The sequence below is a fragment of the Ochotona curzoniae genome, unplaced genomic scaffold (assembly GCF_017591425.1).
Source record: "Ochotona curzoniae isolate NIBS_2020 unplaced genomic scaffold, NIBS_Ocur_1.0 contig_1274, whole genome shotgun sequence".
Taxonomy (NCBI): Eukaryota; Metazoa; Chordata; class Mammalia; order Lagomorpha; family Ochotonidae; genus Ochotona; species Ochotona curzoniae.
Genome location: NW_024465023.1, coordinates 1,863,431 through 1,887,672, shown reverse-complemented (window position 1 = coordinate 1,887,672; position 24,242 = coordinate 1,863,431). Strand labels below are relative to the sequence as shown.

The following is a 24,242-nucleotide window of genomic DNA, read 5'->3' as shown; positions in this document are numbered from 1 at the left end:
AATAAGAGAACTTGGAAATTAAAAACTAAGATAGCAGAAAGAGAAATCTCAACAGAAGTGTCCAAGGATAACATGAAGAAATTTTTATAGAGTTATACTGATATAAAAGTTTCTCAAAGAGAAAAAAAAAGCATAAAGAAATCAATTAAATGGTTCAATAAAATGTCACGGAAAAGAAGATTATGAGTTTCTAAATTAAATGGTCATGAGAGAACTGATGGGCAAGGTGACCAAAGCTCCCTCAAGTCTACCAGAGGAAGGCTGGTGCCACACATGGAAGGAAAGGTTGCTGAAAATATTCAGGACTGCAGTCAGCAGCCCAAGAGGATGAGCACCGACCAGCACACCAGGCTGCAGAAAAGGCCTGGTAAGTTTCAAACCAGTACAGGGAGACTATTGGCAGCAGCCTCCCCAAGGAAACAGTGAGAGGCAAAAGAACCATAGGACAAAACACTGGCAAAGGAAGGCAAGCCCGAGGGGAAATCTACAGGCATTTAATTGGATGCTCCCCTGACTGAGGAGGGCCCACCACTGAGGAATGAGCCATTGGGGAGCGAACAGCATTGAGGGGTGGGCCATCTCAGAGAGGGATACACAGAGTGAAAACTGAGTCTGCACACACCTGAAGGGTCTATGCCTTGAACTCCCTAGAGAGATTCCAGGACAACCCAAGAGGGAGATGCAAGATCCCTGAGCGGCAGAGTCTGGACCCAGATGCCAAATAGAAGGAAAGTGCAGATCCCAGGCCACACAAAGCCATGGCTATCTGCACGAGCCCAAGTGACCAACCACTCTCTCTGATATGTACACCCCATCTGCTGCTTGAAGAAGCGGGGTCAGAGAAGAAGCCTCCCCAAGCAGGTGCACAGTGGGTATCCCTGTGCCTCAGCAGCCTCCCCAGTCCCAGACAGTTGCCCCAGAAAACTCCAGCAAAACACCAGAGACTGAAGGCCCACAAGGGCATGCACATTACCAACAGAAATGAAAAAACCTACAGATCTGAAAAGCCATGGGGAAGGGCAACAGAAAAACAGGAAGCAACATAAATGAGGAAACTAGTGCTTCCCTTTAACAATGAATAAAAGAACATATCAACCTTAGAGCTGAAGGATGAGGATATTGAGGATCTCCCAGAGAGGCAATACAGAAAAAAAAAAAATCAGAAAACACTTCAGAGACAATGTTAAACAATGGCAAGATCTCAAGGAATTTAAAGAATATATCACCACAAAGATACAATCCATAGAACAAGTCCAAACTGAAATACTTGAGCTAAAGAACACAACAGAAAGCCTTAACAACAAAATGAGTGCTGCAAAAGAAAGAATATCAGAATTGGAAGATGACCAATTTGAGAACACATAACTAATTAAACATACGGAAAAGAACCTGATTAAAGCCAAGGAATTAATCCATGAAATGAATCACACCATCAAAAAGTCGAATATAAGAATTATAAGAATTCCTGAAGGTGTGAAAGAGAGACAGGACTGCAGAAGGTATTCAATGAAATTATGAAAGAGAATTTTCCAAAAATTGGGAACTAAGGGGAAGCCAAATACAGGAAGGTCAGAGAACGCCACACAGATTCAATACAAAAAGACTCTCACACAGCCCCATCGTTGCCAAGTCTGAACATAAAGAAAGAATACTGAACCAAGCATGCAAAAGGGAGCAGACAATATATAAGGGAAAACCAATCAGAATCACTAGCAACTTCTCAGTAGAGACCCTTCCAGCAAGAAGGGAATGCAGTAACATTTTTGAAATCCTAAAATAGAAAAACCATCAACCCAGGATAATATATTCAGCAAAACTCTCATGTGTATTTGAAAATGAAATATTTCCACAGTGAACAGGAGTTAGAGCCAGCACTAACCCCTAGAAACGCTGCTTAGAAACATGCTGAAGTCAGAAAGGAAATTAATCATAATCAACGATGGCAAAAGTAAAGATCTTCCCATGTAAGCCCGTAAAAGAAACCAAAGTTAAACAGAGACTTCAACGTTGAAGGACTGCCCCCGAAAAACCAGACCACCAAATGTCTGAGGACTCGGAATCTCAAACATTTTCGGCAGACTGAGAATTTTGCAAAAGGCAGACTTTTTGCTGAGATTGTAGGCCACCTTTTTGACAAAGCGTACCTGACGAGGTGTGAGGCATCCTGTCATCTTCCCCTTCCTTTAGTGATTGTGGCCTGAACATATCTGAGTACAAAGTTCTGTTACATTCCTTTCCCAGTTAGATCTGCTTGTTTACTCGTATTAGTTCCTGTAACTCATGTTTACTTATCCTATTGCCTGAGACCTGGTAATTGTTTTCCAAATCCCTTGTATTTATTGTTAGAGTAGCTTGTATGCTATTGTTTAGTTAGCTAGTAACTTTTATCCACCTGCTTGCTCTGCCAAAATTATAGTATAAGTTGCCCAGTATAACTCAATAAAGTGTGCATTGGTTCATCTTGCCTTTGCATTCTCCATGTTCTAATTTCTTCTTGGTGCAAATGTCATACCCTGAGCCCCAGTTCCCAATGGAGGGACCCCTGAGACCCCAACACATACACACACACACACACACACACACACACACACACACACACACACAGGACAGGACTAAATCACAACGTATCAAAACCTATCAATATTAATTCTGAAAACAAATGACTTAAACTCATCAATCAAAACATATAGATTAACACACTGGATCAAAAAGCAGGACCCATTTATCTGCTGCCTACAAGAGACAAATTTAATCAACAAAAATACAAGGAAGCTGAGAGTGAAAGGATGGAGAAGAACGTTTCATGTCAATGTAAAAGAAAAAATTGGTGCAGCCATTTTACTGTCAGGCAATAATAGGCAAACATCACAAGAGATAGAGAGGGACACTACATAATGATAAGGGAACCACCTACCAAGAAGAAGTAACAATAATAAATGTGTACACATCAAATACAAGAGCACCTAGCTAGATGAAACAATTATTGATTAACCTAAGAGGCAAGATATATGCCAAAACAATAACAGTATGGGACCTCAACACCCATTAATATCAATAGACAGATCGATGAGACAGAAACTGAGCAAAGAAGCAAAAGATCTCACACAAACAACAGAACAAATAGACTTAATAGATATATACAGAACCTTACATCTCACAGGCACTGAATATGCCTTTTTTTCAGTTGTACCTGAAACGTTCACCAGGATCTACCAAATGATAGATCACAAAACAAGCCTCACCAACTTTAAAAAATTCAAATCATAGCATGCATCTTTTCAGACTACCAAGAAGTGAAACCAGAGATTGATAAATCAAAATATCCCAGGAAATTTGTAAACTCCTGGAAACTGAACAACATGCTTCTGAATGAACAATGGGTTAGAGAAGAAATTAAAGAATTCATTTTTAAAAATTCCTTGAAAGCAATGAAAACTCAAACACAACATACCAAAACCTGTGGGACACTGTAATGGCAGTATTAAGAGGTAAATTTATCAAAATTGGTGCTTACATTAGGAAACAAATAAGATACAAGGTAAATGAGCTAAGTATATGCCTGAAGGAACCAGGGAAAAAAACCAAGAAAATAATCCCAAGAACAACGGAAAAAAATAATCAAAATAAGAGAAGAAATAAAGCAAATAGAGACCAAATAGACAATACACAAAATTAATGAATCAAAAAGCTGGTTCTTCGAGAAAATAAAAAGAATAGACATCCCATATGAAATTACTACAAGCAACTATATGCCAACAAATCAGAAGATTTCCAAGAAATGGACTCATACCATCTATCAAATGTCATGAGGCAACAGAAAATCTAAATAAATCTATAACTGAAGTAATTAAAGCCTTCCCAACAAAGAAAAGCCCAGGCCAAGTTGGCTTCACTGCTGAATTCTACAAAGCATTCCAAGTAGAACTGACCCCAATTCTTCATAAACTATTCAAAACAACTAGAAAGGGGAGCAATCCTCCCATGCTCTTTCTACGAGACCAACATCACCCTAGTAACAAAACCAGAGATACAACAAATAAAGAAAGCTATGGACAGGTCTTCTTGATGAATATTAACTCTAAAATCTTCAACAAAATACTAGCCAACAGAATACAACAATACATCAGACAGATCATTCACCCAGACCAGGTGGGATTTATCCCTGGCGTGCAGGGATGGTTTAATGTATGCAAGCCTATAAATGTGATATACCACATCAAAATATTGAAGAATGAAAACCATATGATAGTCTTAATAGATGAAGAGAAACTATTTGATAAACTCCAACACCACTTCATGCTAAAAACACTAAGCAAGACAGGTATAGAAGGAATATTCCACAACCTAATCAAAGCAACTTACAGAAAACCCAATGCCAGCATCATACTGAATGTGCAAATATTGGAAGCTTTCCCACTGAGATCTGGAACTAGACAAGGATGTCTACTATTACACTGCTATTTAACATAGTACTGGAAGTACTCCCAAGAGCTATTAGGCAAGAAAACAAATTAAGGGAGTTCAAATTGGAAAAGAGAAAGTCAAACTATCTCTGCAGATCACGTGATTCTGTACATAGGAGAACCAAAAGACTCAATGAAGAGATTGCTAAAACTTATACGAGAATTTGGTAAAGTGTCAGGGTACAAAATAAATGAACAGAAATCAATGGCTTTAGTGTATGCAAACAACTCCAAGGCTGAAAAGGAAATAATCAGTATGATACCTTTTGAAATAAGAGAAGATACTGAAACACCTTGGAGTAAACCTAACTAAAAATGTAGATGATCTCTAAGAGGAAAATTACAAAACACTGAAAAAAAGAAATGCAAGAAGATTTTTAAAAATGGAGAAATACACCATGTTTCTAGATGGGCAGAGTCACGATCATCAAAATGTCTGTATTACCACAGGCAAGACACAAATTCAATGTGTTTCCAATAAAAATACCTAGAATAGTCTTCACAGAGCTGGGAAAAATGATACAAAAGTTCATCTGGAAACACAAGAGACCATGAATGGCCAAAACTATCCTAAAGAGCAAGAACTTAGCTGAGGGGATCATAATTCCAGACCTTAGGACATATTTTAGGGCATCAGTACCTGTTATTGGAACAGAAACAGAGAGGAAGATCAATGCAACAGAATACAAACATTAGAAGGGAGCCCATACATGTACAGCCACCTAATCTTCAACAAAAGAACAGAAACCAACCCAGGGAAGACAGAAATTCTCTTCAATAAATACTGTTGGGACAATTGGATATAGCCTGCAGTTTAAGAAACAAGATCCCCACCTTTCACCATACACAAAGATCAAAACTAAATGGATAAAGGATCTAGACCTACACCCAGAAACTGTCAAAATTTTAAAAGAAAATGTAGGAAATATTCTATAAGATGCAGGTGAAGGCAAAGACTTCCAAGAAAAATCAAAAGCAAAGGCAGTCAAAACCAAAATAACAAGCGTGACTACATCAAACTAAGAAGCTTCAGCACAGCAAAGGAAATAATCAACAAAGTAAAAAAGCAACCGAGAGAGTGGGAGATAATCTTTGCACACTACATAACAGATGGAGGGCTAATTCCAAAATTTACAAAAACTCCAGAATAATCATAAAAACAAAACAAGCAAACCAGTAAAAATGAACAAAGGAAATGAGCAGGCACTTATCAAAAGAACAAATCCAAATTGCTAACAGACATGAAAAAAATGCTCAAGCTCACTAGCAATAAGGGAAATTAAAATAAAAACAACACTGAGGTTCCACCTAACTCCAGTGAGAACAGTCCATATACAGAAAACTACCAACAACACCTGCTGGTGAGGATGTGGGGAAAAGGAACTCTATTCCACTGCTGGTGGGATTGCAGGCTGGTGTAACCACTATGGAATTTAGTATGGAGAATACTCAAGCAACTGAAAATCCACCTACCATATGACCCAGCAATCCCATTCCGGAGAATATATCCAAAGGATATGATGCATGAGAAATCAATTTGCACCCTTGTATTCACTGCAGCACAATCAACAACAAGCAAAGACATAGAAACAACATAGATATCCACTGAAAGAGGACTGGATTAAGAAACTGGTACATCTACTGTATGAAATACTACACGGTTATTAAAAGGAATAAAATGCAGATTGGTGCGGCTCTGGCCGTTGCTGTCACTTAGGGAGCGAATCAGTGGATGGAAGATCTTCATCTCTGTCTCTCCTCCTCTCTGTATATCTGATTTTTCAATACAAATAAACAAATCTTTTTTTTTAAATAGAAATTCTATCATTTGCATCCAAATGGGCCCAATTGGAGACCACCATGCTAAGTGAAATGAGCCAATCCCAAAAATACAGCTATCATATGTTTGCTGTAATATAAGACAACTTCCATCAAAAATACAAAACAGAAAAATAAATAAATAAATAAATAAATAAAGGAAAGTAAACACATACATGTAACCTCACAAACGAAGGATGTAATGGAGACCAGACTATTACGAATCAAGGAAAATCAACAGAAGGCATCTCTACTAAGGAATGAAGGTAGACTCCCAATGAAATTTCTAAATATACCTAGAAAACAAAAAATTTAAATCTCTATTATTGCCCATGCCAACAGTGTTATGACTCATGTAAAGAGCAAAAAGGACCATTTCTCCTTCATCTCTAATTTTAAGTGGTGTCCCCTGGTGATACTCATTGCTAATATGGCTGAGCGGCTGTTCTGCTCATCTTCTTAGGGAATGGCTCTTTCGTGTTTCAATTTGCAATTTTTTGGTGTCAAGTCTAATTACTTTTACTTTGAATTTTATCTTTTTGTACGTCCTAATCATTTGTATCCTTTTCAACAAGTCCTTATGATTCATCAATTGATCATCCATAAGAGACTTTGATTGTCTGTAAGCAGCTGAGATTGTAAATATCCCTTCTGACACTGTTTTTGCTATATCTCACAGGCAATGATGTTCTTGTTTTTATTTATTATTTATTCAGTACACATGAATTATGCAGTAGCCTCAATTTCTACAAGAAGGGTTTGATTTTTTCATCACTTTAGTGATGAATTGATAATTCTACAGCATGTTGTTTAACTTCACGTTGATGAAAGTTTTGTGTGTTTCTAACTGTTGTAGACTGTGTTTTCTGGCTCTGTGTTAGAGGGAGTATGTAATAGAAGTGTAGCAGAGACTGACATGTCCAGATATGCAATATGTCTCTGTGCAACCAGACAAAAGATGGACTCCCAGTGAAACAGCTGAAAATATCCTAAAAGTAGAATGCTGGACTCTGACATTGTCCATACCTACAATGTCGGGAAACACTTCAATAGTGGAATGATGGACTTATGACTGTTTAGGAAGGACCACCCATTGTTACACTAGAGGGGAAATCAATGGGGAGGGCAATATTTAGGGAGAAGGACAGGAAATCCCACAGCCTATGGAATTGTATCATAAAATAATAAAAAAATAGATGGTCATTAAATATCCAGAACATTAGAAAAAACAAACTCATGATAATGCACATACATATGAAATTTCAAACTACTAGAGTGAAAGATTTTATAAGTTTTCAGCAGAGGTTGGCATCACAGGAGGGTAGACTGCACACACAAGAACAGGAGTCTCAAAGGTATTAGATCTATTCATTGCTAGGGAGCAATCAACCAAAATTTTGAAGAAAATATACTACTAATCAACTATCATATACCCATAGTACAGCCTATATGATGGTATAGTTAAAGGTATTTTTGGACATCTCAAACTGTGATCTATGCATCCTTTCCACAGAATCTATATAAAGGATATATTCCACCAAAACAACAGAATAGACCAAAAAGAGAATGTCTTGGATAAAAGAAATCCAAAATGTGAGAAAGAAAAGAATGTTTAAATAGGGAAATCCTGCGACGGAAGTTATATACCATGCACTGAAGACAATAATTGTTCAAAAAGGTAAAATGGGTAGAATACTTAATATATCACAACTTCATAAGAGGAACTCCAGAAATCGAGTAAGTTTACAATTGAATCAATAGCAAACATACTGGAAAAAAATAAGGTAAGTATTTATGCCACGACAAACAAAAACCTTTGCAAGAAATGAAAGTGTTTATTATACAGTATGCCACCATAATTCGGCACAGAGCCCTAAACCTTCCCCTCTGCCATATCAAGGGATGAGCCATGGTTATTTACATCGCCAGGTTATTTTGTCTCTTTCCTGAAGTTATTTCCACCGGCTTACTCATAAATATGGCATTTGCAGGGAAGCAGGTGACTAGAATGCTTGCCCAAAGCCTCCAGTTTTTCTTCAAGTGCCACTCTTTAAAAGAAAACGGGCCTATTACTAGTGCTCTAAGGCCTCATTCACTAAGACTTCTCATCAAGTTGAAACTGAGAAGCAGGTGACAAATCTGGGGAACACAGTATATGGTGTTCCAGATCCTTCCTTTGGCTGTTGCTGAAAAATCTCTTTGTGTTTATGATCATCTACTCATTTCCTTTAACAATGAGTGAAATTAATCTAACTTCATTGTACCAATTTATGTATAACTCGTATTTTGCTTCTAACAGTACCCAAATATGCTCTTATGCTTAGTATGTGCCCACATAGTGGTAGAATAATGTTTTCAGCACATTCTGACAAAGCTACAATCAAATATTTAATTCATTATGTTTGAATAAATAAATATGAAAAAGCACTTTCACACTTAAAATGAAAAATATTTTGGTTAATCTAGTATATGCTTGCAAAAAGATGACAAAGTATCTATAAATAGTAACATTTGTTTTGCCAAAAGGAAAAAGAAATCAGAGAAGAGAGGAACACCTTTAATATAAGAGCTACCATATTCATGAAGCAAATGCAGATTTGTCCCTGGCACCTTATAGTTATCAAAGTATGACATCAGAAATCATCAAGGTTTTCTTGGCTCAAAATTTTAAAAGTGCAATTGGGGGACAAATAATAAATATTCATATCAAGATAAATAAATACTCACACCCAGATTTCAAAAGTTCAGGAAAAGGGACCAGCCTATGGCATAGTGGGTTCAAGTATTGGCTGTTCAATTCCCATTCCCACTTTCTACTAATGTGCCTAGAAAAGCAACATTTTTAACCATATATCTATTAATGGACATCTATGTTCATGCTATATCTTAGTTACTAGGTATTTTGCAGCAACAAATGTAAGAATAAAAAGTATTTTTTAATATGCTGATTTCATTTCCTTTGGATATATCTGTTTTTAGTTTTTTTTGGGGGGAGGGGTCTCTCCAATATGTCCCATAATGGCTCTAAAAATACACATTCCCATCAGTAGTGAATGAGAGGGCCTGGCACGATAATGTAGCAGTTACAGTCCTCACCTTAATGCGCCAGGATCCCATATGGGCACTGGTTCTAATCCTGGTGGCCCCGCTTCCCATCAAGCTCCCTGCCTGTGGCCTGGGGAAGCAGTGGAGGACGGCCCGAAGCCTTGGGACCCTGCACCTGTGCGGGAGACCTGGAGGAAGCTCTGGCTCCTGGTTTCAGATTGGCCCAGCTCCAGCCATTGTGGCCACTCGGGGAGTGAATCATCAGATGGAAGATCTTCCTCTCTGTCTTTCCTCCCATCTGTATATCCACCTTTCCAATAAAAATAAATCAATTTTAAAAAATAGTTAATGAAAGATTCCTTTCTCAATACCTTCTCCAGAATTTGTAACTTTTTGTCCTTTTCATAGCAGTTATTCCAACTGAGGTGAAATGATATTTCATTGTGATTTTTACGATTCCATGCTGGCCAGTGTTTTGAGCATTTCTCAAATAATTCTAAGTCATTTGTTTGTCTTCCTTTGACAAATGTTTAATCAGACCATTTGCCTTTTCCTGTTTAGTTTTTGCTACTTCCTTTTATAATCAAGATATTAATCCCTTGCCAGCTGAATAGTTTGAAAATATTTTCTCCCGTTCTGTGAATTGTCTCTTCATGCTGTGTACTGCTTCCTTTGCCAGGCAGAAGCTTCTTGGTTTGATATAATTCCATTTGCCTATTTTTACTTTTGTTGCTTGTGCTTCTAGGATCTTACAAAAAAAAAAATCATTGCTTTTACTGATGCCTTGAAGTATGCCCCTATGTTTCTTCTAGTTACAGGTATTACATTTAGGTCTTTGATTGATTTTGAGTTGATTTTTGTATATAATGAGAAACAAGGGTTTAATTTCATCCCTTGGCACGTTGGTATCCCAGACGCTGTCCTTGACCTTACGTATAATGTGTAGATTTACACACAAGAAGGCATTTATTAGGGTCAGTGTTGTGGCACAGTTAGTTCAGCCGCCTCCTATTACACCAGCATCTATAATGAACACAAATTCAAGTCCTAGTTGTTCCATTTCTAATCCAGCTTACTGCTAATATGCCTGGGAAAGCAGTGAAAGATTTTCCAAGGTCCTGGGTTCCACCACACCTTTCCACCTTGCAGAAATTCTTGACTCAACCTAGCCCAGTTTCAAATGTTGTGACTGTTTGGGGAGCGAGCCAGCAGACAGATTATCTCTGTGTGTGAGAGAGTTGAATTTACCTTTCAAATAAGTATATATTCTTAAATATTAAAAAAAGAAGCTGTTCTCCATTACCTAATTTAGAAACATTTTTAAATTAAAGCTCATGGTACCAATTCTCATGCACTCCTCCAGATTCTGGTCCAGTTCCTCCCAATACGCCCCTGCACTCAGTAAGCCACGAACAGCTGGACAACTGAAGAGTATAAAATCAAAGCCAGTTCCCCTATTAAGCAGCAGGACCGGCTGCACTCTGAGCTTGGCAACCCTTTGCAGACCTTCTTCAGTCTGTTTTCTTCTCCAGGCACTGCCATGACACTGTGCTGGTATACAAGCTGTCACATAGCTTCTTGGGAAAGAAGAAACCTGTAAATGGACAAAGGAAGGGGAAAAGACAAAAGAACCCAAAGATACTATAGTATGACGACAACTTCTGAAGACTGAGGGGCATCCATGCAGATCCTCACGCTGCAGACGGTACAGATGGCCTTGGAAATACCTGGAGTACATTCACATCGCCAAAAACAGCCATCCATCTAGCTCAACAAGAAAATATGCCTATCTGTGACTGAATGAAGTCCTAGACTTCAAATCTTCTTCCACAGGACCACCATATAGCAAACAACTAATGAAGAGTTCAAAGGGATATTGTTATGCTCAGCAATATGAATGCTGAATGTGTCATAAGGACAGATCTCTACCACAAGCAAGACCTAGCCAGAAAGGAAGGATTCATATCTGGAAAGCTCAAAAGCATTCCCAGCCATTTAAAGATACTGAATGCAGCCACAGTCAATTGTTAACTCTGAATTTGTCAGCCCTCAATCCTCAATGGAAGGGTAAAGGACTATGACCAAAAGGAATTAAAGCATTTTGTCACATGCCCAGTCCTAAGGACTCAACTTTTCAGCAGAGGTGGCTGAACAGATACCCCTAGTAAATATCTGACTAAGTCGGCTGGAGAGAAATGCAAGTGGGGTACCATGGGGTTAGAGTGCAGGCTCTAGTATCAGAATGCACAGCTTTAAATCTTATCACCAACAGCTATAAGTGCCCTGATCCTGGGTAAACTAACCTTTGTACCTCTGTTTCTGCATTAGTAAAATGGGAATAATATACTATCTACCTCACAGGTTGTGAGGATTCATGGAAATGCAGGCAAAGTGCTTTAAATGTGTCCTCTTCCTCAAGGAAGACTCAAATTCCTATCAGCTATGATTACCTTCATATATGGTGCTGTTAATGCAGTAGCAAGCCAAACTAGAACAGAGAGGACATTCTATAGCTAGAGTATAAACCACAAGTTGAGAATCTTTAATCTAAAAATTAAAATTGGAAATGCTAAAGTCTGATACCTTTTGACTGCTCACATGATGCCACAATTGGAAAAATTCCACACCTGATTTCATACGACAGGTTACAGTCAAAACATAGGTGTGCTAGAAAATCTATAAAATTATCTTAAGATTATGTGTAAAAAGTATATATGAAATACTAACAAATTCTGTAATTAGATGGTTCCCATACTTAAGCTGGATCATTATGTATATCCAAATATTCCAAGTTCATGTGGTTTAGTATTTCAGATAGGCTAATCAACTAACCCACAAATTCGACAAATCCCTACCAAAATCACAGCTGTTTTTATTTTTGTCAGAAAGTAATAAACTGATCCTATATTTCACATGTAAGATATATTCAACCTAAACTTGACAAATGGCACCACATAGACTGGTTCCACATATGAGGGAAAAGAAAGTAAAAACAATGTAAACATTCAATAATAACTCTCTTGATATTATTCAAACACTAAAAGGGATTGCCTCCTTAATTTGTGGGTAAGTACATGACTAGTTGAGCAGTTAGAAGTTCAATAAGGAGAGTATCTCTTACCTCTTTACAGAAGTTAAAGATGTGTCTGAACAACTAACCGACAAATTCAACAAGGTTATAGGATACAAAATCAATACACTGAAACTAACTGATTTTCTACACACTAAATACAAATACTTCAAAAATGATTTTTAAAATTCTATTTAGAATTGCACAAAAAGAATAAAGTACTAAAAATAAACTGAACAAATAAATGCATGCAACATTATACTTAAAATTATGTGGCTAAAACTTAGAAAACATTGCTGAAAGAAATGAATCCACGGATTGGAAGAATTATCATTATTAAGATAGCAAGACTAGGGTCCAACATGGTAGCCTAGTGACTAAAGTCCTCACTTTGAACACAACAGGATCCCATATGGGCACCGGTTCTAATCCCTGCAGCCCTGCTTTCCATCCAGCTCCCTGCTTGTGGCCTGGGAAAACAGCTGAGGACAGCCCAAAGCCTTGGGACCCGGCACACGTGTGGGAGACCTAGAAGAGACTCCAGGCTCCTGGCTTCAGATTGACTCAGCTCTAGCCATTCTGTCCGCTTGGGGTGTTAATCAATGGACAGAAGATCTTCCTCTCTATGTCTCCTCCTCTCTGTATATTTGATTTTCCAATAAAAATGAAATCTTAAAAAAAGATAGCAAGGCTAATCAACTAACCCACAAATTCGACAAATCCCTACCAAAATCACAGCTGTTTTTATTTTTGTCAGAAAGTAATAAACTGATCCTATATTTCACATGTAAGCAAAGGAACTCAGAAAAAAGCATAGGAGAAATCAGAATTTGAAATTTCAAAAGTTTACCACAACTCTATAATTGTTAAGACACTGTAATACCAACATAAGGATACACAGCTAGATTAATGGGCGAGAACTGATAATTTAGAAGTAAACATCTACATTTATGATGAGTTTTCAAAAAGAGCATAAGGCAAGATAAAGGAGGAATTAATAACCTTTTCAATAATGATACTGAAATAACTAGATATTCATGTGCATAAAAAGGCATTTGGACTGGGCCTGGCGCTGTGGCCTAGCAGCTAAAATCCTCGCCTTGAAACAACTGGATCCCATATGGGCGCCAGTTCTAATCCCGGCAGCCCCCACTTCCTATCCAGCTCCCTGCTTTTGAGAATGGCCCAAAGCCATGGGACCCTGCACCTGCGTGGGAGACCCGGAAGGGCTCCTGGCTTCTGGCTTTGGATTGGCATGGTACCAGCCTTTGCACTTACTTGGGGAGTGAATCATTGCACGAAAATCTTCTTCTCTGTCTCTCCTCCTCTTTGTATATCTGACTTTGTAATGAAAATAAAATATATTTTTTAAAAAATGCATTTGAACTCCTGTCTCATGCGATACAGAAGAATTAACACAACATAAATCATAAACCTAAAGAAACTGTAAGACTATTAGAAGAAAAGAGTATATATTTATCATCTTGAGTTAGTCAGTTATTGTTTACATAACACATCAAAAGCACAAGAAAGAAGAAAGATAGAATTCGCCATGATTAAAACCTTTTGTGACTAAAAAAACACCATCCAAAACAAGGAAAAGGAGAATAAGGATAGTAGTTGCAAATCACATATCTAAAAAGTGAGTTGTATCCAAAACATGTAAAGAACTTTTAATACAAAGAACCCAATTTAAATACCATGAAGTGATTTTGAACATGTATTTCTCCAAAGATGAAATAAATATGCCAATAAGCCCTTGAAAGGATATTCAACATCATTAGCCATCAGGAAATGCAAGTCAAAGCCATACTACCACTTCACACATACTAAGATCACTAAAAGGAAAGAAATAACAATAGGCAACAAATTTTGAGAATATAAAGATATTAAAATCTTTACACAGTGCTAGCAAGATGGCAAACTGGTACAACTGCTTCTGGAAACAGTTCAGCAGATCACCAATATGCTCAATGTATAGTCCTATGCATATGAATATATCTAAATGAAAAGAAAATACATTTTCACATAAAAATTTAAACACTATGCTCATAGCAGGATTACTTGACAATGTCAAAAATGTATACATGGCTAAAATGTCCACCTCCTGATATATAAGATGTGACCTCTCCATAAAATAGATTATTTTCCATAAAAGGAATAAAGTAGTAATATACGCATGAAAGACATAGATGAATGTGGAAAACAGTATGCTAAGTGAAAGAAGCCAATCATAAAAGACCACATACTTTATGATTCCCACTAATATGGAATGCGCAGAAGAGGTGAACCCTTAGAAACACAAAGGGCTGGGAGAAGAGGAGCTGGAAATAGAGGATGACTGATAAAGGCTATGGAGTTTCTTTGGTTGAGGAGAGGGTAGATAAGCGTGGCACACTGATATAACACTATGAATACAGTATAAGCCAGTGGACTGCTCACTTCACAGAGCGCATTTTAGTTACGTCTCAATAAAGTATTCACTTAAACAAATTGTCCAGATTGCCAAACTGGGCCTTTATCTGATTGTGCATTGTATACCCAAAAGTTTGGCAGTGGGGCAGGAATCCCATTGCCCTACTAAATATTTAAATCCTATTATATTGCAAAAGGAAACAGATAGATGTTACAGAAATAATACAATAAGAAAACCTTTAACACCAGAGTTTTCTGTTTGGCCAAAGTTTATTCCTGAGAATGTCTTTTACTCCCTAGAGGTTTACCTGTTTCTCAAGTTACAGAAAGAAATATTAATTTATAGAGAACTCAAGTCAGACTCTGTTCTTGGTTCACCACTCAATAAACACATTCACCTTCCAAGAGAAGATAATGTCCATGACATCAGCTGTATTGCTCACTCTGGAGGCTTTGAAAAGGCTTCCAAGATTATTCCTCAGTGTTGGATGCAAACTCTGAAAATGAACCTGAAGATTAATTCTGAGCCTTAAAGAATGCTATGGAATGCCTGCCATTTCAACTGCATTCCAGGAAGTGGTAGTAGATGGTCTTCAAGATACGCCAGATACAGAATGGTAAGTAAGTTTGAAACAGGTAAACCCAGCAAGGAAAGTCATCCCTGATACTCCCAGGTACCATCATTATAGCTAGAGTGAAAAGCAAAATGTTTGTAATGGGCAATATCTGTAAACAAGGCAAAGTTTAAAATATACAAGTAACTGTTCAGCAAAATAAAAGTCTGTATCCCAGTCATGTCCCCAGTCACACTATTCTTCAACAGCTATCATTACCAGTTTCTTGAGTATTGTTCCTGAATTCTCTAAACATTTACAAACATGTATATTCTACACCGTTACCTTTTTTATTTCATTTATCTCCACTTTCCAAATAGTTCATACACATTATTCTATACAAAAGCTTCAAAAGAGTACATGATACAGATAAATCATACTTTCTTAACCATGGAATAAGTTTTTATCACCATATCTACAGCAGAGATCAGAAGTCAGCTCCTTACTGGCAGACATTATGCATGGGCATGTCTTGCTAAGCCATTACAATGGTCTTGACATATAGATCTCAACATATTTGTTATATGGTATGCAGTAGAAAAAGCTGGCCTGGAAGCTAATTATATCTATTGGACAAAGTCTCTTCCATTGTTAGGAATTTCCTGGTGTGAATGGCTATGTCTCTTCTAAGCAAGCTCTGCTCCATCTGCCAGGGTGTTCAATGGCTACAATAGGGCCCTGATGGCAGGGGCAGAACTAAGGTTTGTTCATTGTTGTTGTTTAGTTTTGTTTTGTTTAACCATTTCCATGGAAACCTCATTGCAAATCTCAGACATGGCGTTAGAATAGGTGGATCAATGTCAAGACTGAAAGGAGAGAGATTCTCATCCTACCCATCGGGACAGAAAAAATTCTATGCAAAAAATAATTTTATCATAACTATTTCAGTGAGGAAAAGAAGGCTGATGTCTGGAAAGGACCAGTTTCACAACATTATTTTTCATAAAGGAATTTCAATCATAATAGATATTACATAGCTATAAATGTAGCTATAAAATTCAAACATCACAAAGCAAGTTTCCATTTTGACTAATTTATCTGGGGTTTTCACACTTGCATCATCACAGACTTAAGACCTTCTTGCCCATTTTTGTCTCTCAGACACAGTATTTGTGTGGGACTGTGAGGGGTTGGTTCCAACACCTGCACCAGCTATTACAAATGTGATCTCCCTATGACATACAATAATCTGCTTATGTGACCTTGACCCAGTGAAAACATGTGTTTTTGGTTTCATTCCCACATTTGGAGCCCAGGAATATTCTAGGTTCCTGTAAATCACATGTTCACATTCTATGGATATCAAAGTTGAAGTCAATTGTTCTATTTTTCTAAAATTGTCTTTGTTCAACTTTATAAATTTATATTCTAAAACATTGTTTTGTGCTTTTTCCCACATTCATAACAATTCTCATATATTTGAAGGTATTAGTGTCACCTACTTCTAAATCATTTCCTTAGATCCTACCTGATCTAAGGTAGACTTTCCTTTGGTTGATTCTAGTATTCTATTTGTAACTTCTTATTTTGTAACAGCCATCCCTCGTTCTCCTTCTTTTCTTTCACTCTTGTTTCTATGCATCTTCTGTCCAGCCTACTTATTCTCCATATTATCACTCTGCTGTAGGTCAACTTGACTGAAAAACTTACCCTCAGTCTGTTTTTCTCCACAAACCTTCATTTTTAAAACATGCATGTCACTTTTTCTTTTCAGTGCAGGTTCATGACTTGTTTCATCTCACAATATCTCCCCCTCTTTTCTTTCCTTATTCTTATATTGTTAAAAAAAAAAAAAAAACGGGCAGCCCATGTAGAGGTTATCTTACACCATGAATCTGACAGAAGGAAAAACAGGAAGTGGGTAAGATGTGGGATTTAGAGGGATGTGCAGCCATAGAACATAGCAGAGCAAGGAACTAATAAAAGAAGAACTCTTGCTGGCTAACGGTGATAGGAAAAGATGCTTATCCTCACTAGGAATCAGGCAAACATATGTTTTTTGCTTATATACATAATGATTTAAAATGATGAACATTAACTCGTGTTGGCAAGGATGTAATGAAACAGACAATATTAGCAACTGGGTAAATTGACAGGTTTTCTAAACCATGGCCTGGCAACATATATCTACATTTAAAATGTTTATAGCCTTTGATCATACTATTCTGTGTAGGATTCAGCCACAGAAAACCATTGGAAATGGAAACAAAGATACAGATATGAGATCATTACTAACCTCTGCCTTATTTCTGACAGGAGCAAAGTGGGCTTGCAGGGCAGCCTGGCAAAGGGAGGCTCACACATATCAGAGACTGGGGTGAGGGAAGGTGGAGGAAGCAAAAGCGAAGTGGAAAGGGAAAGGAAGAAAAGGAAGCAGAAGGGAGCACAAGATATGGAAATGGGTAAAGGGAATAGAGAAAAGAGTGAGAGAGGCTTGAAAGAGTGAAAAAGGAGCAAGAAGTAGGGACAGGGTGAGTTTGAAAGGAAAGTATGGAGAAGGGAAAAGAAGAAGAGAGAAAAAACTCCACACCAATACACAGTCGATTATAGTAACCACACAGGTATTAAGTGGAATGACACATTTATGCATGAGAAAATAGAAAGATGGGTAACTGGAAATAAGGGGCCATGGAAAAGCACAATGTGACCCTACTGGTCTACAATGATTCATCACATAAACATGGTCAAAATCCTCATCAAATGGACTCCTCCACTCTGCATGGACTCTGTGTGCTTCTAAGTTTATCAGTATTTCAATAATTTATTCCTGCCAACATGCAACACGCTAAAACTTTACATCATTCAAACTTAGACTTCTGTATTTTCTGTGAGAGTTAACCAACATGGAAACAAAGTAGATGTAGTGATGCCACCGGCTTCCCACATTCAGAAATATGCTCATATTTGTGTGCTAAATTTAAACTGCTTGTTAAAATTCCATTTGTGTAAAGCTGTACTGCAGACAGTGGAATTTGCCTATAAAGACAAATGTCACCCATGTCACTGTACTTTGCCCAAGACTTGGGTTTATCTGAACTATTACAAGAATTCTCATTAAGAAATCTGTCAAATCAAAATGTTTTCCATCTTGAAGTCTTAGTAACATGGGTGACATGGAAGGAAGCTCTCTTAACTCAGGTTCTCCCTAAAGTAGACTATGGGTCAGGGACTCGAGAATAGGTATTTTATTTGAGTGTGGGGAAAGTCATAAAAAGGCCAAGTTAATGGAAAGCTATGGCAGGCAATTGGCTATTTAGTTCCTCTCTGAGACGTCTAAGGAACTGGGAATAAGCATCACAGATTTGTTCACTGTGGTCAAGGGAGTCAGCAGGCATTTTCCTCAATTAGTCAAGGGAGGTCCCTAGTGACATGAAATCCCTGGAACTTGCAAACCATGAGAATATGGGCCTATTAAGGTCTCTGGATCAATCAGTGCCATTTGGACTATGTTTAGCTCACCAAAACCATTCTACTCTATGGAGTGCTGGCCCTATTTCACAGATTAGGAAGCTCAGGTGCCGAAAGATCAAGCTACTTGTTGAAGAGCAAACAGTTAATAAGCAGCTGAGCTGAGCCCCAAATTCAGTGTCAGCTCTTCCACTATTGGATGCCACATGGTAAAAGCCACCACAGAAGCTCCATTCCAAAACACAGCTGTCCTTTCCTTGCTGGGTCACACAGCCCAAGATGCCCTTACACATTACCATCCTCCCTATTTGCATGGGAAATGTATTGCGATGGCTTCTCATTTGCTTCGATCTTCTTGCTTCCATATAAATACACTCTAAGTCATAATCCACGAGCCATGTGAAATTTTTATAGCATCATCACCTGTGGCTATTCCTAGTCTAAACACTAGTTCCTATGAAATCGTGCCAGAATGGAGATCAAAGTATAGGGGTGGAAATTTAAGGCAGATTTTTGTCTGATGAACTCATTGCAGAGAATCAAGTTTCACAGAGATTGAGAATTGGAGTATATTTAAAAACGATCTATAATTTTACTGTGAAGAGAGTACTATATTAGAACAAATAAAACATGCTGAGCTCTGGCCAGACACAGAGGTCATGCTAACGTGCGAGCCAAGGAGAGTCTTTTCTTGCTTTAGTATAAAAGATAACATTCTGCTAATCATTAGCATCTGAGGCTGGTCTGAGTTAAAAACACACAGAGATGCAGAAAAAGTTTCGGGAAATTATTGAACTTTCAGTTTGCCTACAAGGGGTGGTGGCAAAGTTCTGTGCTGCTCCCCAGATGATACCTAGAAAGCTACCAAATCCTAACACCTCCAATAAAGCACCAGTAGCTCTCATCACTTGTTCCTTAGGTTCCCTAGAAGCAGGTCTCTTGGTTCACAGGAAGCTCACAAAGCACAAAGACCCCTGAGGCCTTGCTCACTTTCAGTGCAGCTGTGCATCTATTAACTCAAGGAACTCCCATTCTGAGCAGTCCCATGTGAGGGGACCCTTAGCATAGACACCTCCACCAACCACCTGTCAGCCAGATCTGTAGACCACCTCCCCACTCCAAGCACTGCACACTACAGTATCTTCTCCACAAAGATGAACTGCAAAAGGCTAGGGCCAACACTGCTCACCAAGCTCTTTCACAGAAGGACTACATAAGCGTCTGAGGAAATAAAAGTGGTCTTGTTTGCATATTGCATGATGCAGAAAGCAAGACTCAAGCCACATAGTCAGTGAACTTTGTTGGAGTAGAAGCATTTTTGTCCTCTTGGTAGAAAGCTTTATGATTCTTGATCCACAGCCAGTGTGGGCAAGACTCCAGACATATGTGCTATTTATTTGTCTAGAATTCTTTTGCCACCCAAGAATGCCATAGCAATGTAAAGATCTTCTCAGTATGTAAAACATCCAAGTCTGCTCCTAGGACTCACAAAGACCTCTGTAGCAGACATACAACCAGTGGCTCCAACAGGAAAGAAAAGGACTCAAGGAGCAAAGGGCACTTCACCTGGCACACTGGGTTGGAAGACTTTATTCAGATCCAAGGAGGAGGCTCTGGAATGAGTTTTCTGTGGTCGCGGTGGCGGGGTGGGGGGGTCCTCACCCCGTTTCATGGCCTCTTCTATGGAGGTGCTAGAGTAAGATCTGCAGCAAAATAAGCGAAGATCAGAAGGGAAATAGCAATGTTTTACTCTCTGAAGTTGAGTTGAAATAGAAAAACAAAATCCAAAATGAAAGTGACTGCAAAGGACTGATATAAATTCTGCTCTTCCCTACTTGCCACTATGTACAATAATTGTCCAAATCTAACCATGAATTGGCTTTTCAAAAAAAATTTTTTTGCTCTAATTGTCTCTTAGATGTAAATTTATCACCCCTCAAAAGCTTTCTGCAAATTCAAATCCATTTCTACTACAATTTTTAATAAGAATAACACATAAGCCTTTCAGCTCAGGTATCTCCATGTTTTAACAGAAGGGACTCATAGTATTAAGTGATTACAGAATCATTCTCCTGTTCACTTCCAACTGTGATGACAGCCACATATGGAATTAGCACAGCTAAGCTGAAACTAAGAACCAAATATTCAAGGGACTATACTACAAATAAAATTTGGGAAAGAAAAATACACATTGATAAACTTGAAGGCTCTAGCTTGTCTTACACCTGAGAAATGCAGGTTTTGTGAAATTTCCAAAGCCAGAGCCTCATCTTCAACTTTGTCCTCAACTTGTAGCATAGCACAGTTTACTAGGGAACATTATTGGAACTGTAATTCCAATAATAACATTTAAAGAAAAAGGAATTCGGGGCGAAATGATCATCGTTCCATTGAACTGCTGTCTATAGAGTTGCCTATATCCCCACTAAACTGGGATCCTTTAGCTTTTACTTGTGGAATTATTTCTTTGGTAGAGAACTAAGCCCTTGATCTGAATGTAAATTTTAAAATATGTTATCTTAAAAACTAGAAGAAACAAAGGAGGGAAAGAAAGAAGGAATGAAACAAAGTGAGAAGAGAGAAAACCGAGAGGGAGAGGAAATCACTACATTCCTAGCATCGTATCTATCGATGATACTGAATCTGTTAAAAACTGAAAAACTAAAATTAAATAAATTTCTAAAACATTCTAAAATTTAAAAATTATTCATAAAAAATAAGACCTGAGTAATGTGCTAAACAATAATAGCTAAAAAGTTACACAAGCCTAACTCAAACTTCAGCCTCTGGTTTCTAAATTGCATTTTTAGAATGTTTTCACACTATTTCTAGGAGAGAAATTATTTTGTGATATTTTGGACTATTACTTAGAGACCAATTTATTTCTAAATTAGCTCAGTTCCATACATTAGTCTATTGCTTAAGCACAGATGACTCAAGAACCAAACCCCAATATGCTGACCACAAATAAGTTGTGTGTGTCTATTCTATTCAACTTCTCAGCTAACCTCATGTCAAAAACAGAAAATGACTTCTGAGTCAGAGATGTGTCCTAGAGAAATATTAATCTCAGACAACTGTCCCTGAATGTAGCCGTTAGAGTAGCATTCAGGTAATTAAAGCCTATCAATTACTATTAAGCTCTTTTAGTTGTTCATTGGGCTATTTTTGACTAAGTGAGTTTTTACTCTCCTAAATAAGTATCTCCAGTTTTTCTGTGGTAGTCACAGGTTTTGTCTGCCTTTCAAGGTTGCAGTCTTCAATAAAAATCACCATTAATGGCATGAGAGGTGCTCTGGGATGATTCCTGTAACATAATTAGCAACAAAGATAGGCAGGTAGGAACTAGCAGAGGAATTTTCTAGTACTTTCAACCAGAATCAAAGAAATCGATATGAAAGGACTGTGTTTTACAATGGTAACTCTGAAAATAAAATCAGGGTCTAGTGTGGTAGCCTAGCAGCTAAAGTGTTCACCATGCATGCACTGGGATCCAACATGAGTGCTGCTTCTAATCCTGGCAACCCCATTTCCCATCCAGCTCCCTGCCTGTGGCCTGGGAAAGCAGTCGAAGATGGCCCAAAGCCCTGGGACTCTGCACCCACGTGGGAGACCCAGAAGAGCTCCTGGCTCCTGACTTCGGATATGCTCAGCTCCAGCAGCTGCATGAGAAGTGAATCAACAGACAGAAGATTTTCCTCTCTGTCTCTCCTCCTTTCTGTAATTCTGCCTTTTCAATAAAAAATAACTAAATCTTTTTTAAAAAAAGAAAATCAAAGTGCTTTCTGTGCTATGCACAGCTTTAATAACATCTTTCACTTAAGAAAGAGAATAGCGGTGGTCATGAGGCACAGCAGGCTGAATTGTTGCCTAGGACACCCACATCCAATATTAGAGTGTTGTTTCAAATTCCAGTTACACCAGAGCAGATTCAGCTCCCTGAGAACAGAGCTCAGGTGGCAGTAGATGATGGTTCAAGTGTCCAGGCCCGTGCCACCCATGCAGGAGACCCAGATGGATATCTGGGCTCCTGACTTTGGCCTGACTCCATCCTGGCTGTTGCTGCCATTTGGAAAGTGAACCAGCAGATGAGAGACCAATTTCAATTTTATTCTTTCATTTAGATAAAAATAAATAAGCAAAAGGGGAATAATATATAACTAATGTATAATTACACATTAAGCAAACTATTCCATACCACATACCTTATTTTTATTTTATTTCCACATACAATCCATTTTCATATGGAAGGCTACTAAATATCAAAAATAAGTGCGATTCAATAACCACAATCAATTATAACACAGATGATTAGGGAACTGAGAAATGATTAATGCAGTAGTGTTAGGATAGTGATTTTAACTTGTATCTTCCCTTACATTTCTGCAAATTTTTTAAAAAGAGGATAAAATAATTTGACTTTCTTGATCTCAGTAAAGGCTCCATTGGAAATAGTGAAAATAAAATCATTCAAATTATACCAGGAGATTAATTACTAAAATAATAATACATAAATTTAGCTAGACATGAGTATGTATGCATGAGATGTTTCAATTGCATTCTCTCTCAAAGAGAAGCTAAAAGTGAAAGCTCAATGTATGATTAACATCAATGTATATATAAGCAGATGTATGTACTTCAAATGTTTTTTCTACTATGAAAGGTGATAAGTATTATCATCCCCACAACCCACAGCTAGAATAGACTAATTTGTAGAACAATCACTCATTGTTTCCCCCAAAAGAGCTGATTAATATGGTGACCAAAGAGGGATTAGACATTTTCTATCTATAAAAATGAATTATCATATTATTTTTTTAAATAATTGTAGATATCTGTACCTTCTATGAACAAGGAGACAAAACTCCAATTTGGAAAACAGACTCCTAAAAATAAACTAAAGTATAACTACGTTTTACAAAAAGTTTAAACTTTCTTACATGTTGGTATTCAAACACATAATGTATAAACACACTTAAATTCACTTTTTCAGGAATATATCTAGAAGCTAAAGAGGAGAAATGTCACTAAGAACAAAGTAAAACCTAAAACTATACAAATGTATGGAGCTCCATTGTTGAAAAAATGAGTCCTGTACTACTGACTTTCTTTGATATCTAAACTCAATCACCATCTCCATTTCTCCTCTACACCTCTCCTCTGAGTGTGACATCAACCACAGCTCTGCTTTACTGGATCTCCCTCTTGCACTAGTCTCTGGTTCCTTACAAAGTATGAGATTAAGAAGAGGCATTACATTTGAAAACTAGTTCCCTATTTCCATACCTACTTTTCTCTCAGTCATCTCACACAAGCCACTTCCTCTCAGGGAGCCAGAGAGCAAGGGCTGCCACCTTCTAGTCCTAAGCACCACAGCCTCCCAGAGGCTTGCAGCAGCACTGTATGCTC

General features: G+C 37.8%; 1 protein-coding gene across 4 annotated transcripts in view; it reads right to left on the bottom strand.

Annotated features, from left to right (window-relative positions):
• REPS2 (RALBP1 associated Eps domain containing 2) overlaps positions 1 to 24,242 on the bottom strand; it is a 210,779-nt gene that overhangs the window by 50,767 nt on the left and 135,770 nt on the right. For 2 of the 4 annotated variants that reach the window (XM_040997630.1, XM_040997640.1), the window contains exon 13: positions 20,400 to 20,536. The exons of the other annotated variants lie outside the window; for them this stretch is intronic. In XM_040997630.1, coding sequence (XP_040853564.1) covers positions 20,400 to 20,536 — 137 coding nt within the window. The remainder of the gene's footprint in view (positions 1 to 20,399; positions 20,537 to 24,242) is intronic. 4 annotated transcript variants of the gene reach the window in all.